Source organism: Sarcophilus harrisii, chromosome 2 (genome assembly GCF_902635505.1).
Source record: "Sarcophilus harrisii chromosome 2, mSarHar1.11, whole genome shotgun sequence".
Taxonomy (NCBI): Eukaryota; Metazoa; Chordata; class Mammalia; order Dasyuromorphia; family Dasyuridae; genus Sarcophilus; species Sarcophilus harrisii.
Window position 1 is genome coordinate 558,856,179 of NC_045427.1, and position 17,697 is coordinate 558,873,875.

Below are 17,697 nucleotides of genomic sequence, written 5' to 3' on the forward strand. Positions count from 1 at the left end.
ACTTTGTTCATAACCTTATGACATAAGTAAGAAATATTACCCCCATTTTTTAGATAAGGAAACCAAGATTCTGAGAATTTAAGTGATTTGGCCCTAGTTGTGGTTGTTTAGCTAGGAAGTGTTATAGATTGGAGATTCAAACCCCTGTCTTCTGACTTGGACTCTATTCTGTTTAGTATTATATGGTGATGCTAAAAATGAGAGGTAGATTTATCTTCAGAATTGACTTGTCAGATTTTATTTTAAATACAGAAATGTGTGGCTTGGGAGATTATGATACCATTGGTTCTCTGATGGTGAAAAGATAGGTCTATACTTGTGGTTCTATCTCTTGGTGAGCCCTCCTTCATCTTATCTACCTCTTGACCCATAAAATGCCATTTAGCTGTCTCACTGTTCAGCTGAGACTTTCAAATCATTATCCCTCCTCCTGAATTCTCTCTGTAGAATCTCTCCCCAGATTCCCTGCTGTATCTCAACTTTGTCATGTCTAAAACTGAACTGTCTGCCTCTTCTCTAACTCTGCCTTTTTCTTTTGATGGCACCATCATTTTCCCAGTTCCTCTCCTTCATATACTCTACATTTTAGACAAACTGGACTACCCAGTGTCCATTCTGCCCCCCTTTTATCTCCATGCTTTTGATCAAATGCAGTCAAAAATCAAAACCACCTGTCTGTTTCAGTGTCTTCTTCCTCAGATGTCAAGTATGTGTAGTCCTTTCACCTGACCTGTCCCTCCTTCCTCACTAACAATGACATCTAATTTAATGAAGTTATGTATCTGCATTGATTAAGTCTCCATGAGGGAAGCTCTTAATTTTGTTTTGTGTGGAGAAGTAATTGTACCAAGTGTTAGAAAACCCAGAATCCTTCCCCCTCTCCCGCCTTCTCCTCCCCAAGGACAATGCAATTTAGGCAACTTAGACATTAGGAGAAGGCTTATGTCCAGAGAATGTCAATTGATAGTTGAATTGTGCTTTGCCCAGATCCAACCACATTGACGGTTTGGGTACCAAGTTTTAGGAAGGCAATGATTGAACTAAAGGAGGTGTGGAGGGTAGTGATAAGGCCTCAGGTACATGCCTCATGAGAATCAGTTAAGGAGCTAGGGATGTTTAGTTTGGGGAAGATGTAGACATGAGGGAGAAGGGAAGGGAAAGGGATGATAGTAGGTTTGAAGTGTTTGGAGGATTAGACTTTTAGATTTGTTCTGCTTGACTCTATTGGGCAGAACTAGGAATCATGGCAGAATTTTCAGGGAGATATAAAGGAAAACATCCTAACAACTCACAACAGTAGAGTGAGCTGCCTCTACAGAGCTTTCTTTGGAAAGGCTGAATGACTGACTACTTATTAGGGAAATTTGTAAAGGTTTCTTCTGGTTAGAAATTGGTTGGATTAGATGACTCCTAAGATGCCTTTCAGCTCTGGCATTATGATTCTGTGAGACCAAAGGGATTATTCACCTTGTTTGTATTATGGACCCCTTTGGCAGTCTGGCAAAGCCAATGGACCCTTTTTCAGAAAAATCCTTTTAAGTGGTTTTTTAAAAATCTGTAGGATTACAAAAGGAAACCTATTATGTGGAAGTACAATTATCAAAATACTGTGGTCAGGGGGAACCAAGTTCATAGACTTTAGATTACGAACTCCTGCACTAGGGACATTCATAAGTTCTGCAGCAATGGGACTTATTTCCCAATCTGACTTCATTGGTTGGATCTGGGACACACGGCGGACCAAAGTCAGGGAGATGTTGTACTAGGATTCTTTGGAATCCTTTCCCAGCAACTGAGAGAGAATGATACTGCTTTTTATTCATTGAGTCAACTTGGTGGTACAGTGAACAAAGCATCAGGTTTGAAATCAGGAAGACCTGAGTTCAAATCTAGTCTCACCTCACACATTTACTACTGTTATGATCCTGGGCTTGTCCCTTAACTTCTGTTTGTCTCAGTCTTTTCAACTGTAAAATGGAGATAATGATACAGTATACCCTACCTTCAGGGTTATATGGATCAAATGAGTTAATATTTGTAAAGCATTTACACAGTGCCTGGTATATAATAAGTGCTGTATAAATGCTGATTCCTTCCTTTCCTCCCCTCATTATAATCACAGACAATATTTGACAAGGAAAGATATTTTTGAACGCTTTTTAGAGTTTTTATTCATAAATTTAATAATCACCAAGAAAGATAAACATAAAATAGAGTACAAAATTCCACATAAAAACCCTAGGATTTAACAAAATGGAACCAAGCATATAAATAAAAAATGTTTTTTTGGTGTCTCTATCTGAAATATTTTTAATTTTTAAAAATAACAAAAATTATTTTGGTTATATATGAACATTCTTTTTTTACATATTTCCTTGTGAATCATGTTGAGAGAGAAAAATCAGAACAAAAGGAGAGAAACCAAGAGAAAAAAATAAAACAGAAGAAAAAGAAAAAAGAAAGTGAATGTAGCATGTGTTGATTTACATTCAATCTCCATAATTCTTTCTCTGGACACAGATGGTGTTTTCCATCCAAAGTTTATTGGGATTGTCTTGGATCATTGAACTGCGGGAAAGAGCCAAGTCTGTCATAGTTGACTATCCCACAATCTTGCTGTTACTGTGTACAATGTATCCCTTGGTTCTGCTTGTTTCACTTAGCATCAGTTCATGTAAATCTTTCCAAGCCTTTCTAAAATCAACTTGTTCATCATTTTTTATAGAATAATAATATTTCATCACTTTCATATACCATGATTTACTCAGCCACTCCCCAATTGATGGACATCTATTCATTTTCCAATTCTTTGCCACCACAAAAAGAGCTACTACAAACATTGTCACACATGTGGGTCCTTTTCTCTCTTTTATGATCTCTTTGGGAGACAGAGCCAGTAGTGGCTCTGCTGGATCAAAGAGTATACACAGTTTTATAGTTTTTTGGGCATACATAGTTCCAAATTGCTGTCCAGAATTTGAAGCCTTTTTTAATATACTGTTATAGTCAGCTCTGGTCTTCACATGTCACTTTGGCTACACTTAAAGTTTCTTTATGACATTGTAATATTCTGTTACATTATATGCCAATGTTTCTTTAGCTGTTTGCCAGTCATTAGACATGGAGGCTGATTTTAGTTTGGTTTGGGTTTTTGTTTTATTTTGTTTTTGCTATTACAAATAAGCAGGAAAAGATCCTGCTTATTTGTAATAGCAAAAACAAATCTTTGTTTGTGGTCACAAAGGTTTGTGACCTTTGGCTAGTCATTTGGCCTCTGGACCTCATGTGCAAAATGACAGGGTTTGACCAGGTGGCCTTTGAGGTCCCTTCCAGCTCTGGACCTATGATTCTATTAATAATTTTTTAGAACTGTGAATATTTTTATACTGATGGGTCCTTTGTTGATATTTTAAAGTTTAAAATTCTAGCAATGAAATTATTTTGTCAAAAGGTATGATCACTTTGATTTCCAAAATAGTTGTTAGTTTATAGTTCCATTAACAATTGCCAGCCCTAAATTATATTTTTTGAGGGGTCAGGAGAAGAGGCTATATTTGCCATTTCTAGTATGTATAAAATGGCATCCTGAGGTTTTCTTAACTTTTATTTTTGTGATTATTGAATAATTTGAGCATGTGATTATTTATGGTTTATGGGTTTGTTTTTTTCCCCAAAATTGTGGCTACCCTTCCACCTGCAGGGAGTAATCTTTAGGGAGATATAGTTCAGCCTCTTTAATAAGTCAAAAAGCAAAGCTTAATTATATTTCACATTCATATAATACTTATTTGAAGTTTACAGAATGCTTTCCCCATAATAATCCTGGGTGCTATTAAAAGTTATTTCCATCTTACAAAGGAGGAGACTGACACTCTGAGAAGTTCCCTGCCTCCCCCATCACCCACCCCATAAGTTTCAGAACTTAATTGGAATCAGCCCAGTGGTCTTGCTGCAATTCTAATCCTCATACAGTGCTGAGCTGGGCAAAGAAGGGAGACTGAGGTAGTATCCCTAGGCTACCTTTTCAATGTCAAAGAGAGGAGACCAGCTATCCATTAGTAGAAATCCTCTCCCCACCCTAGGGATGGCAGGCGGAGAAAATTTGGTTCCACACTGACACCTGCTGACGATTAAAGTGCTCAGACAGGCTTCTCCTCAGGGCCCACTGACAGCTCCTCTTTATTGCTGTCATCTTTGGGTTTTCAGATGGGCAACTTAGAAAGAGACTTGCAGAGGAGAGACAAAAGGATCTTCCAGCAGATCCTCCCTAAAAGGCTTTGACAAATATTTTAGTGCAAATAGATATTTTCTGGAGAGAAAGAATGTAGTAACAAGGCAGAAATAGGTCTTTTAAAAAAGTTATCCTTCAGAGAATGGGTGTATTTGCCTCTTTTAGAGAAACTAAAGATATATCTTTTTTTAAATTCAGTTATATTTTCAGTTCTAAATTCTCTTTCTTCTACCTCCCTCTTCCCAACCTATTGAGATAGCCAGAAAAAGAAAACTTGTTACAAATATGTATTATCAAGCAAAACAAATAATATAATATTTCTTGATTTAGGACAGGGTTTCTGAACTCGTTTTTTAAATATTTTGATAACTATTTTACTAATAGGTTTCATTGTAACTTGACATATTTGATACCTTGAAAAACAATGTTCTGAGAAGGGATCTGTAGGATCATTGATGACTGCTAAAGGAGGCTCCCCAATACAAACAAGGTTCATACCTCTGATTTATGGTGCTAAATGGGACACTCTGAATTTTTGTTTGTATAGCTTAGACTTTGTTGGGTAAAATCTGAAAATAGTAAGAACAACAGGAAGTGAGTTGCCCATGCAGGAATTTTTAAGGAAAACCCCAGAAGGGCTGTTGTAGGCGTGCTCCTAGGCCTAGCCTCTGATGAGAGCTGGAAGGAGAGAATGATAGGGCGATTGGCAAGCTAGGAAGAAGGAAGATGATAGAAAAACACTCCTGCTACCAGACGGTTTTATTGTCCAATCAGAAAGAAGAATCCATCTAGGGAAGAGCTGGTTCTGGCGCAAGTGAGACTTTCTTGTTTGTAATTTGTGGGAATCTGCTCTGGAAGGTCCTGGCAGCTGCATGATGGAGCGCATAAAGTATCAGGCTCTCCAGACCTGTTTTGTGACCTTGTGCAGGAACTTTAGTTTATTTCAAAGTTTGAAAGAGTTGTACTGAATGCTAGTTCAATAAACTACATCAATAAGAAAAGCTCTAGATTTTTGGAGACTTTAAGTAGTTAGGTAGGAGTCTTAAATTGGGAGGGAACCAAGCCTCTGAAAGATTAAATGTGCTGTGGGTTTTAGGTTTGATTTTTTTTTTTTTTTCATTTTTAATGAACATTATATTAAGTATCCATGAACTTGCTTTTTGTTCTTAGTGTGATTTTTCTTTCTGTAAAAAATACACTTTGTATTTTTATAATTATTGTCATTTAATTAGTTTCTTTTGTAATCTTTTGTATTTTGTACATTTAAAAGGTTATTCTAGGAGGAATCTGTAGCCTCATCAGGCTGCTAACAGAGTTGTGACACCAAAATAATTTTAAACCCTGGGTATACATTAACTGTTGGTGACTGGGTTTGCTTTCTTCAGACATAAAAGGAGAAAGTAGGGATGAGGAGGGTTGGAGAAATATTACGAACCTTCCCAGTCTCTCTCCCCCATTCCTCCACATACCCCACACCCCTAAAAAAGGGAAAGAAAGAACATCTTGATAGAGAAACAGGCTACAGAATTAACAAATGACCAGTGTTAACTGCTTGTGGAGTTAATGTTCCAAGGCATTATACCAAGGATGGGAATATTAAATGAGCTAGCTTAGCATGCTTCCCTTATTCCAGAGGCCAGGGTGAACTTGGCCAGGTATCCTTATCTCAAAAAAACTGTTTGTGGTGATTGACCTTTTTTGGTTCCCCAAAGCTAATGGTGGTTTTTATACACCTCTGCTATTCTGATCAACATGACAAGAGTTTATGAGGTATGTCTCCGTATTCTGTAGAGTCACTAGGTGGTCTGCAGAGTCGATTTTCCTCTGGTTGGTCTTGGGCTGTGTTCTCCCTGTCAGGAGGGGTTTGTAGCTGTGACATATATTGTTTTGAAAGTTGCCTACCTCTTGCCAATATTCATTGTGTGCATGGCTGTTTGCCTCTCTCCCTCTTTCTCTTTCCCACCTTTGCTCCCAGGGTTCTGGCTGGTGTGGACTATTATAATCATCCTGAGCTGCTGCTGCGTTTGCCACCACCGCCGGGCCAAGCATCGCCTGCAGGCACAGCAGCGGCAACATGAAATTAACTTGATTGCCTACCGGGAAGCCCATAACTACTCAGCGCTGCCATTTTATTTCAGTACGTACATCGAAAATCGATTTCACATCACCGCCTGGGGTCTCCAGGAGCCCAGCTCAGAGGATGTGGTGTCTGGGAACAAGGGGATTGTGGGGGGAGTGGGGAAAGACTCAATGCACAACAGCAGCAGGGGTCTGCAACAGGGAGGGGGGACTGCTCCTTCCCCACAGAGAGGAGCAAGTGCCTTGGACACAGCTCTCAGAAACCCCGGGGTTGATCCAAAACTAACAGTGACTGGTACTGATGAGCAGTGGTTTCTCATTAGACCTTTATTTCTTTATCACATTTTGGGGGCTATTTTCATTGAGAAGGTGGTCATCTGAACCGGGGTTTGGGTAAACTGGAATCTAGAGCCCAAAGCTTATTTTGTTCAATTATCAGCCTGACCCTCAGCTCTAACCCCAAGGATCTTCATGTCTCTCCCTGGCCCTGTTCCATGAGTAAATCAAGATTCTGGACACAATGAACTAGTTGGCCTCGCAGCTTCTTAGAACAAAGAAGTTTGGTGACTCTTTTCTAAGAGGATGCACCTATTTTAGTTAAGGCTTCTCATGTGGCAAATAAAAATGGCTGACCACTTTGCTCCCAGCCCCTTACAGTGCTTTAGAAAAGAAACAAAAAATAATTGTTTGAATCTCAAGTTTTTAAAAAGCTCATCTAGTTCAGGCTCTTGCCTTTATCATCTTGGAAAGAAAACTCTTTTCCCCTACCATTTCTCTCAGCATCAGAGAGAAGGGAGCAGTTTGAATTTTTGAGCCCTACGTCCCCTGTACCAGACATTTTCCCAGATTATAGGCTCCTGTTATATTTAGGAGCAGGGCAAAGAATAGAAAGGGAGTGGTCTGAGAGCCATATGTTGGAGTTCCCGTTCCAAGCCCCAGACTTGAAAGGAATCTTGGCTCAAAAACGTATACCCAGTTAGGATCACCTGACTGATACCCATGTGGAAATGGCTCCATTTAAATCAGCTAGTATTGTGCACTTGCTGAATGCACCCTTCTCTTTTGCCACTTACTACATCACCATCAGGATTTTGGGGGCTGGATGGGGTCAAATGAAAGGACCAAGGAATTTCCTTTATTCTCATCTCAGCCCCCAGAGCTGTGTCAGGCAGGGCCTTTAATACCTTGAAAAACCAAATCTCTTCCCAACCTTCATCCCCAGTTTTCTCCCTCTGTACCAGATTGCCCTCGGCTTTCTCCTCCCTCTCTCCCCTTTTCTCACTCTGTTTCCCTCTCCCTCCCCCCCGGCCCCCCAATCCTTTTTTCTCTTTCCCCTCTCACACATCCATCCACACCTCTGAACATTGTAGACATCACATTAGGGGTGGGAAATGGTGCACATGCTCTTTTCATGTTGAGCTCTGTCCTGGAACCATTGCCCATGCAGTAATTTCTCCTCCCTGCCTCCCCGTTTTAGGGTTTTTGCCAAACTATTTACTACCTCCTTATGAGGAAGTGGTGAACCGACCTCCAACCCCTCCCCCACCATACAGTGCCTTACAGCTACAGCAGCAGCAGCAGCAACAGCAGCAGCAACAACAGCAGGTGGTCCCTGTCTGCAATAGCCCCTCAGGCCCTGACCCCATCAGGGGCCTTCAGGAGGCACAAACCAGCCCACTGTCCGTGCCTGGCAGCAGCAGGAATAGCATCAGATCAAGCACTGAGGACCCTGAGCCCTCCACATTGCTGGTGGACCAAGAGGCTACCAAAGCCCCAGGCATGGAGCCAGGCAGCTCTGGGGCTTGTCTGGGGGAACTGGGTGACCCAGGGTCTTTCCTAGATAAGGACTCAGAGTGTAAGGAGGAGTTGCTGAAAGATTACAGCTCTGAGAGCTTGGAGCACAGCAGCGCCTTTCCTGACAGCAAAGACAAGACACCTGGGAGGCACCGACGCTTCACTGGAGATTCTGGCATTGAGGTGTGCATCTGCAACCGAGGCCACCATGAGGACGACCTCAAAGAACTCAACGGGCTCCTTGACGATGCCCTGGACAGCGCCCTGGACTTCTGTGATAGTTGCCAAGCAAGGCCTCCTGGGGATGAGGAAGAGGGGCTCTACCACCTTTCTGAGGAGCAAGCCCGGGAGCACGGCCACCACCACTTGCCCCGCCAGCCAGCATGCATCTTGTTGAATACGATCAATGAGCAGGACTCCCCTAATTCCCAGAGCAACAGTTCTCCCAGCTAGAGCAGGCCAGCCTCCTTAGAAAAGCGATAGGGGAAGGGCAGGGGAGGGTGAGCCAAGAGGGGAACCTTTAATTGGTTGGTAAAGAAAGTGCTGCTGCTTTTTCTTCTGTCTGTACTTCTGCCCTTCCTTCCCAAGGTAGGATTGCCTCCCTCCTGCAGAAGCCTGGGTGTGGATGAAGGGAAAAGGTGTTGAACCCCTCACTGTATTCTTCCTTCCTCCATTTCCCCCTCCTCCTCCCTTCTGAGCTTTCTTTTTTAATCGTGTCTCACCTGCCTGCCCATGTCAGGTGGTGTGCATTTAGAAAAATGTATCTGAGGGGCTAGGATGGAACCCTTCTCTGGTTCTTGGGATGGAGTGGGATCTGCTCTTCGATTTAAGTTTAGAGACTCATTACATCCCTGTTAGTAAATAGGCAACAGGGTTCTACCACTGGGAAAATTAAAAAGAAAAAATCCTGGCCTGGGCCTCGTGTTGACCCTAGGCCTGGGTTTTCAGTACTTACAGAGCTGGAATTTGATCACTTCTTGTAAAAGTTGTGTTATTAGGGGGATGGAATGGGGAACCCAGTTGTCTGGGATATATGTGGGGTTTGTCTGATTAGACTTTCCTAAGTGAATGATCAGAGCTGGGAGCCTTCTTAGGGCAAAGCTACTTTCCTAAAAGGTTCTGGCTGTTCTCAAACTAGATTAGCTTGAAAGGGTTTTGCTAGTGTTCTTTCTTCAAAACAAAACCACATCCAACTAAGTAAGCTCAATGATATGAATGTACCTGAGTGGGAAGCATTTAATTAGGGGCAAGTGAAGGGGGTGACTTTCTGTTTTAGGCCTCTGAGGACTATGAGCACCTGAGCTAAGAGAAAAGCTCTTCAATCAGGGAGATTGGAAGGGTAGGAAGAGGTTATTTTTGGATTACTGGAGAGGGTAGGAAAAGTGCTGCAAACTGTTACATGTGGGAGTACAGTGGCAGAGTGAAGGGGGATGCATCTGCTCTAGGAAGAGTAGGGTTTTGCCTTCATTTTTAGTAAGCACCCTTACAAAGGTGAATGATTAATATCCTTCCCTCCAACCTCACCTTTGCATCTTCTTCACTTTCCCCCAGCCTGTGGCCTTTGTGCCTTCACACTTCACCAGTATGCCGAAGAAACGGACAAAGCAGGCTGAGTGGTGCCTGGGAATCAACCCCAGCTCCCCTCAGCCTGTTCCTTAGGCAGTATTTTTCCCTTGGATCCCAAGATCCATTTGTTTATATTGACCACTTGGAAGAAATAAATAACTGAATTGTTTGGGTTTATTTTTCCCCTCTTTCTTTATTAAATGGTGGTACTTTGCTAGCACCACCTATGTATGGCCAAGTGCCCAGCTCAGGTCTGAGTTGTTGGCTTCTCAAGGAGTGGGAGACCTACTGTCCTCTCAGATCATTATTACTGAAGTTTGGCATCAGGTAAACTGAGAGTTTTCTTAAGAATAATCTGAGCAGATAAGGCAAACCAAAAGCTGAAATTAACATTCCCTGACTCAGTTCTGTTCATATGAAGAAGGGTTTGCCTTTTTTCATCCCCTCTCTCAAATGATGTTCAGATTATATCACTGACATTATGGGAAAAAGGGGAGGGGGGAGGGAAAGGCTATGGGGGTGAATGAACACCCCTGACTGTATTTGATAAAAACCAAAATCCATCTTGAACAAGGTGAAAATCAAAATACACTGACTTTTTGAATAACCTGTGTGTGTCTGTCTCATTGTGTGTGAGCCACGGGTATCAAAAGCCCTGTGTTTCTGTGAATATACTTTGAAGCAGCCATTGTGCGCATTTTAACCAAAATGTTTGGAGCAAATTTTGGCTCTCCCAAGGGAACTTTCTTTAAGCATTTACCTGTTTACTGAGCAAAAGCCCTAGGCAGTTCTTGTATGCCTGGGGGTGTTCAGCAGAGCCCTCATTGGCAGCCCACTGTTTTTGCCAGAGAAACTTTGCTGGATGTAGAGGTTTTACTCTACCCACGGTTGCAATTTGCACATCACTGCATTAAACCCTGGAGGTCTGTGTTTTGTTTCCAGTAAATGGAATCCTGCTCTAGATGTGTCTGCATGAGCATTATTTGCCGAACTCCTGTCACCTCCCTGTGCTCCCCCTGCCGCTCTTAGTCCTGGGCTCAAGGGCCCCAGGGTGTGGTGCTGATGACTACGAGGGACACAAAGCAGGCCTTGAGTCGCAGCTGAAGTCAAGGTTGGATTGTCAGCACCAAGCGTGGCCTGGTTGTTGCCCAGATGTCTGCCTTTACCAGGAACTGCCAGAAGAGTTGGCAGAATCTCCGGTGTGGAGTGCCTGTCACCCTTGGATGAGACTTGATCACAGTTGAGCAAGTATATAGATGAAAGAGCCATGACAGGTCCTCGATTGCCTTTTCATCTTTTTTTCCCCAAAGCAACTCACTAAAATGTCTGAACAGCGAGCAAGTTTTACCAAAGTGAATCCTGTTTCAGTCAAACAGGACATTGGGATGCACTGTGGTCTCCTTGGGTTTTCTCCTCAGGTTGGAGTAGGGAGCTAGATCCAGAGTTTACTGTTGACGTCTCTACCCCAGACGTAAGAAAAACAAAAATCAAATGGTGAAACTGGGCTTGATTAATCAGCAGTGACCAGATTATGGTCCAGGCTTCAGAGCCCTCTCCATCCTGAAGAGTGAGCTCGTTGATGATAGAGTGGGAGTTGGGGTGAGAAGAGGGAAGGAGGTTGAACTTACTAACCTTACCTTCTTCCTCTTACCTCCCACGGGTAGAGATCTTGGTTTTCCTAGTGAATGAGGACAATGGGTGTGAGTTGGGTTTGGTGCTACAGTTAGATTAGCCAAATGCTGACACATTCCTGTGTGTTTGCATGTGTACAAGTGTGTTTGGCGCATTGCCACTTGTTGGGTGTTGTGAATATGTGTATTTTAAGCAATAAGATTCAGCTGGTCAGACTTCTCTGGGCAGCCTTACTGACACTTTTCCTGTGATGTGATTGTTTTGAAGACAGAGTGGCACCTACCACTGTGAGATGCCCAAATAAAAACCAATCCAAGATCTGTTGCTCCTTTTTTTTTTTTTAAGAGTTCTATAGATTTCTATTCATCATCCTCAGGGAAAAGTCATACCTGGATTCAGAAGTTGTAAAAACATTTCCTGACGCCCCATCCCATACCTTGTAATCACAAGGCTCAGGGGAAACTATTGTAGGGTGAAAGATAAACTATATGCTCTAGTTGTGACTCTTTTCTTAAGGGATCTCTTTAAACATTCCACATAATAGTGTGTTCAGGAAACAGATATTTCTAATGTGTGCATTACTTTGCAAATTTGCACGAGCAGGTTAAAGCCAAAAACAAGTAGACATTTTGATAGTCCTTTGCAAGCTTTTGAAACATGATATTATTTTAAAAAAAAGGAAATAAATGTTTGGATTATTAACTTGTTGAAAATTAATAAGCATTTATTAAGCATCTTTTTGTCTGGGGCACTTTTCCATGTGAAAGAAAGAAAAAAAAACCCATAGGACCTTCAAGGACCTGTTTAAATAAGGAAAGAGCTTGATCCCAAAATTCAGCTCAATTAAGCATTCCCACTGTTTACTCATTTCTGTGAAAGGTACCCAGGGTCCTTACTCCTACTGTCTATTGTCTTACAGAGCTTAGCAGTTGGGGAAGTAAAACACTTTAATGTTAAATGGTTAACTCAAGGCCATGATTGAATACCAATCATAGGATTTAGAATTGGATGCACCCTTAGAAATTATTCCATTCCTCTCATTTTGCAGATGAGAATGAGAAAGGAAGTCAAACATCTTAAGTGGCAGAGTCTGTTTCTGAATCCCCTACTCTTTCCAGTGCACCAATGCAAAATGTGAAGTTTTTGAGGGGGGAGGATAAATATGTACTGAAAACCATGGAGAAAGGGGATCAGCATTTGGACTACATCCTGAAGGATGGGTAAGATTTGATTAGACCGAAAGGAGGACAGTGTTTCCTGCATGGACAACAGTGTATGCAAGTAGGAATCGAGCTGGCAGGAGTATTAGTCTTTCTAGCCATTAAGACTTCTTAAAAGTGAAATTCTGTCTTCCAGCTCCCACTGGAAGCTATCTGGGGAATTTTGACATTGGTGCCAAGTGCTCAGAGCACTGGACCTAGAATCAGGAAGACCCAAGTTCAAATCTCAGCACAGACATTAGTTCTGGACTCTGCCTCAATTTCCTCATCTGTAAAATGGGGATAGTGATAGTACCTACCTCTCAGGGTTGTTGAGAGGATCAAGGAAGATAATGTATAAAGTGCTTTTCAAACCATAAAGCATTATCTAAACTAGCTATTTTTCACCTCCCCTCCCCCCCTCCCCCCTAAATAAAATCTTAAAATCCATTCTCAAGGTCTTCTAGTAAAGTAAGTAGAGACTTTGGGGCTGGGATAAGATTCTTAATTCTGTCCCTTACCAGCTATACTGTTACTCCCTAAGTAACTACTGTGAGTAGACATGCCAATTATGGTGCCATATTGTATGAAAGTAATAACTTGGAGGACCTAAAATTTCCAGAAATAGAGTAACATATATAGCCCTTTGCAAACTTTCAATCTCAGTATAAACAATGGTGTTTTTCCCCCCCTAATATTTCCTCCTCTACTTCCATTTTCAGCAATGGGGGGGAGGGGATAGGTTGAGGAATAAACGGAGTCAGTCAGAGATAATTTCTTGGGATCTAGTCTACCCTGTTGCTGAAGATAAGACTAGGTTGTTCTTTCCATTCTTGGTTCCTAGGGCCTAGAGCCATACTGGGAAAATGGAACAATTGGGATGGGGAGTAAAGATGCCCAGTCTTTCTGAGAAAAGTAATAAGGTCTAGGTCAGTGTCTCTCCCCACACAAACACATCTTGTCGGGTCTCCTTTTTTCTTGCATTCCACAAATCATGCCAGGTAAACACTGCTAAACACTGAGTTAAAAGAGAAAGTTCCCCCAAAAGTTTCCTAAAGGAGGGTAAAGTAATGGAGGATACAACTAGTAAACAAGGTTTTTATCAAAGATTTTAGATAGCTCATCTCAGGGAAAGAACTGGCACCAAAGGGAACTGATAAAATCTTACAGAAGGTAGAGTTTTAGCTGAGATGTAAGAGAAGTCGGGAGATGGCGAGGAAGAGGGAGAGCTTTGGGCATTGGGAACAACTTCTGAAAATGCTTGGAGTCACTGCAGGGAACGTCTTGAACAATGGATAGCACAGAGACTAGTGTTACCAAATTGTAGAGTACTTAGAAGTGAAGGAAGTATAATACCTTTAGAAAGAATGAAAGGGACCACTTTATGGAGTCTTTGAAAGAGACATTTAATCTTGAATTTAATGGGAAATCAGAGTTTATTGAATGAGTGGGAGAGGGAGGTTAATAATGAAAAAAATGCCTACTCTGGGCAAAGTTCCCTGCAAATACGAACCTTTGAAAGGTTTATATTTTGCTGGGAGAATATGATATTTCCATAAATGAGTGCAAGATAATTTAAAGAGGAAGAGAATATCAATAATTCAGGGGGCAGGAAATAAGGGGAGCAGAAAAGGCAATGCAGTCCAGGCATTGGGGACAATCTATGCCAAAGATGCAGAAAATGAATTGCTCTGAGTTTAAAGAACTGTGATTTCAAAGAATCATGACTGGCCTGCTTGACTTGCATGTGCTTAAAGGGGAATGATTTGAGTTCTATCTGGAAAGGAAAATATATGTAAGTAAGAGAGAAACCTTCCCCTCTCCCAGTATTTTTAAATGACATATACCTATACAAAGACTTTTGACAGTGAGAAGAGCAAGGAGACCAATTAGAGATAGTTAATGCAAGGGCCTCTGAGGACCTGTATTAGCAAAGTGGCTTTGTGAATGGTGAGGAGAATGTAAAAAGAGATCGAGATTTGGAGCAATGGAATAAAGAACTTTTTTATCCTCCCCAAGTCCTGATTGGAAAGAATTCTGAAAGAGATTCCCAAACTACAGTTTAGGATTCTTTTATGTTTCTGCCTATATCTTGCCTCTTTCCCCCTCCTCCTCCATTCTTTTACTATTCCCTTTCTACTACAGCAGCATGAAATGGAAAGGACACGGGACTTGTGCCAGAAAACCTGGGCAAGTAGTTTCAGAAGTTGTTTCTTCAACTGTAAATTGCAGGCGAACATGCTTTGCAGAAGGGAAATGCTTTACCACTGAACCATTAAATGAATCATTAAGGCTAGAGAAGTTACCATGGACCTGCACTATGACCCAAGATACCACAAAATTTATGGTGGAAAGGATGTAGCCTATAATCTGGGCTGGCAGCAGTGAGTTAATCCCAACTCCCCTTCTAATCTCTGCCTCCTCACCCAAAGGTTAAATCTGTGGAAACATCAAAAGTAAAGGCTATTTTTTGACTTTTTATCTTATGGTGAGAATTTTTTTTTTCCCTTCTTGATAAAACATAAGTGTTTTTTAGTTTGTGAGGGAGAGAGTGTTTTAAACATCAAATTTCTCCCAGCCCACACAATTTTGCCCCACCCCCCTCTTTATAATCTTATGTTTCTCTACTGCAACATCTGAAGCAGCCAAATCCTGCTGGAAAATATTACACACCTCTCACTTATGTTGAAGTTATTGAGGAGTTATTCCCTATCTCCCAGCTGTTTAGCAGCAAGGGACTTTGAGCCTGGAAAAGGGTGCCCAGACATGGGACCTCCAGGGACAAATAGGCTGAGGAATATTCACTTGCCCATCCAGACTACTACTTCCTCCCTGGCAACGGAGTCAGATAAAGAGGGTTATTCTTTTTTTTTTTTTTTTCCCCCCTTAAGGCAATTGGGTCACACAGCTAGGAAGTATTAAGTGTCTGAGGTCAAATTTGAACTCAGGTCCTCCTGACTTCAGAGCTGGTGCTGGCTTATTTTGAAAAAGACATTTGTTATTATATGACTGGATAGTTTAAAGAATCCCCATGTAACAAACTTCCAAGTATTTTCAGTATACATTATTTCCCTTAATTGTGGGATAGACAACTCTGGGAAGTGAAAGGACTTAACTTGATCACACAGCTTTTATGTTGGTGGTAGATTCTGAGTTGAAGCCCCACTGGTCCGATTAATGAGCTTGGACTCTCTGCTATCCTACCTTAATTTAGAGAGTCAAATACCATCCTTGAAGCATGACATGATAAGTGCTGTTCTGTTTCTGAAGATGATGGTTCTGACCCGCCATTGGCTAGTCAAATCCCGTACAGGAATGCACACTATATTGTAGAAGGACTTGTGAATAGACACTTGGGTGAGATTAGTGATAGTCTCCAGTCAACGGGAGATGGGGATGAGAAGATGAGAATCATTCTAATTAGGTTGTTAGTTAAGGTGCTTCAGCATCTCAAACATTTCCTCAAAGAAAGGTGCATTCAGAAACTAGAATGCCTCTCCACAGTGTGTACCTGATCTCCACCTGATGTTTTTGAAGACCTTCAGTGAAAGATCTAATCACCTTTCTTGGAAGAGGGTGGGTTCCGTTAAATAAACAAAACACCCTGTGAACTGTTTAAGACAGAAGAAATCCCAGGTCCAAAAAGGAAGACCTGGAGTGAGCCAAAGGGTGATCATAGTTTACAAAACTTATAAATTCATTTATTGCTTTCGAGCTGGAACAATGAGACAACGTTCTCATCTCTTGGGAAGGGTGACGTATTTATACTTTTCCTACAAGGAAGGTAGGGGAATTGGGGAGAAAGGTGGAAATTAGAGAGGTCTTAGAAAAGAATAAGGTAGGGAGTGGGGAGGGGAGGAAATCCAGGAAATGGGGAGTGAAGAATTCCAGGTGTCAGAGCTGTGGCCCTTTGATTCACAAATCAGAAGTCATACTTGATGATAAGCTGTCCTGGCAGTTCAAGATTTAAGCACAATCAGTAAGATGAGGGCATGTCCTCAAAAACCACAAAGCAGGTATGCCCGAAAGCTCCTTAGCCAATGGGAAACCCTGACTATAAGGATGTCCCTTAAAACTACCAAATGGCTCCGAGTCCATTTAAAAGCTGGTATGCACTTAATCAGTTGTTGGCTTTCTGTACATCCAGCTGGGTTTCCTCTCATTCCAAAGGATTGTTATGTCAACCCTATATTTTAGCTAATACAGCCAGTTCTCATACAGTTCCTCTTGTTAATCCTCTTGATAATTGAGGACTCAAACAAATCAAGATAGCCAGCATTTCCATTTTCACAATTCTAAACCCTGACACCAGCTGTTAGAAAGGAGTGCTATTGTCTCCACTTAAAATTAATCTTGTAAACCATCAATAGCACAAATTCACTAATTCCAGCAAACACTTATTTTATTTATTTATTTATTTATTTTTATTTAATAGCCTTTTATTTACAGGATATATGCGTGGGTAACTTTACAGCATTAACAATTGCCAAACCTCTTGTTCCAATTTTTCACCTTTTACCCCCCCATTCCCTCCCCTAGATGGCAGGATGACCAGTAGATGTTAAATATATTAAAATATAAATTAGATACACAATAAGTATACATGACCAAAACGTTATTTTGCTGTACAAAAAGAATCAGACTCTGAAATATTGTACAATTAACTTGTGAAGGAAATCAAAAATGCAGGTGTCCAGCAAACACTTATTAAGAGCCTATTATGTGCTTGATCCTATGCTAGAGCTGAGCTTGTGAAAAATTGGTCATTCTTGGACCAACTTTGGAGATATATACTGGCACAAATTTTGAATATTTCTAAGGGGCCCAGACAGCAAACAGAGTGGGCCATCATCTGATGCAATTTTAAATAATAATAATAATAGCTTTTTATTTTTCAAAATACATGCAAAGATAGTTTTCAACATTTGCTCCTCAAAACTTTGTGTTTCAAATTTTTCTCCCTCCTTCACCACCTACCCTCTTCCCCTAGACAGCAAGCAAGCCAATATCAGTTAAACATGTACAATTCTAAACAGATTTCCACATTTATCATGCTGCACAAGAAAAATCAGATCAAAAAGGGAAAAATGAAAAGAAAAAACAGGCAAGCAAACAACAAAAAAGAGGGAAATACTATGTTGTGATCCACATTCAGTCCTCACAGTCCTCTCTCTCGGTGCAGATGGCTCTTTCCAT

At 41.3% G+C, this 17,697-nt stretch overlaps 1 protein-coding gene across 2 annotated transcripts in view; it reads left to right on the forward strand.

Annotated features, from left to right (window-relative positions):
* Window positions 1-11,622, forward strand: part of WBP1L (WW domain binding protein 1 like) — a 62,152-nt gene extending 50,530 nt beyond the window's left edge. For both annotated transcript variants that reach the window (XM_031955766.1, XM_031955767.1), the window contains exons 3-4: window positions 6,207-6,368; window positions 7,788-11,622. In XM_031955766.1, the coding sequence (XP_031811626.1) occupies window positions 6,207-6,368; window positions 7,788-8,557 (932 nt within the window). In that variant the 3' untranslated portion in view covers window positions 8,558-11,622. The remainder of the gene's footprint in view (window positions 1-6,206; window positions 6,369-7,787) is intronic.
* The last annotated feature ends 6,075 nt before the right edge of the window (window positions 11,623-17,697 follow it).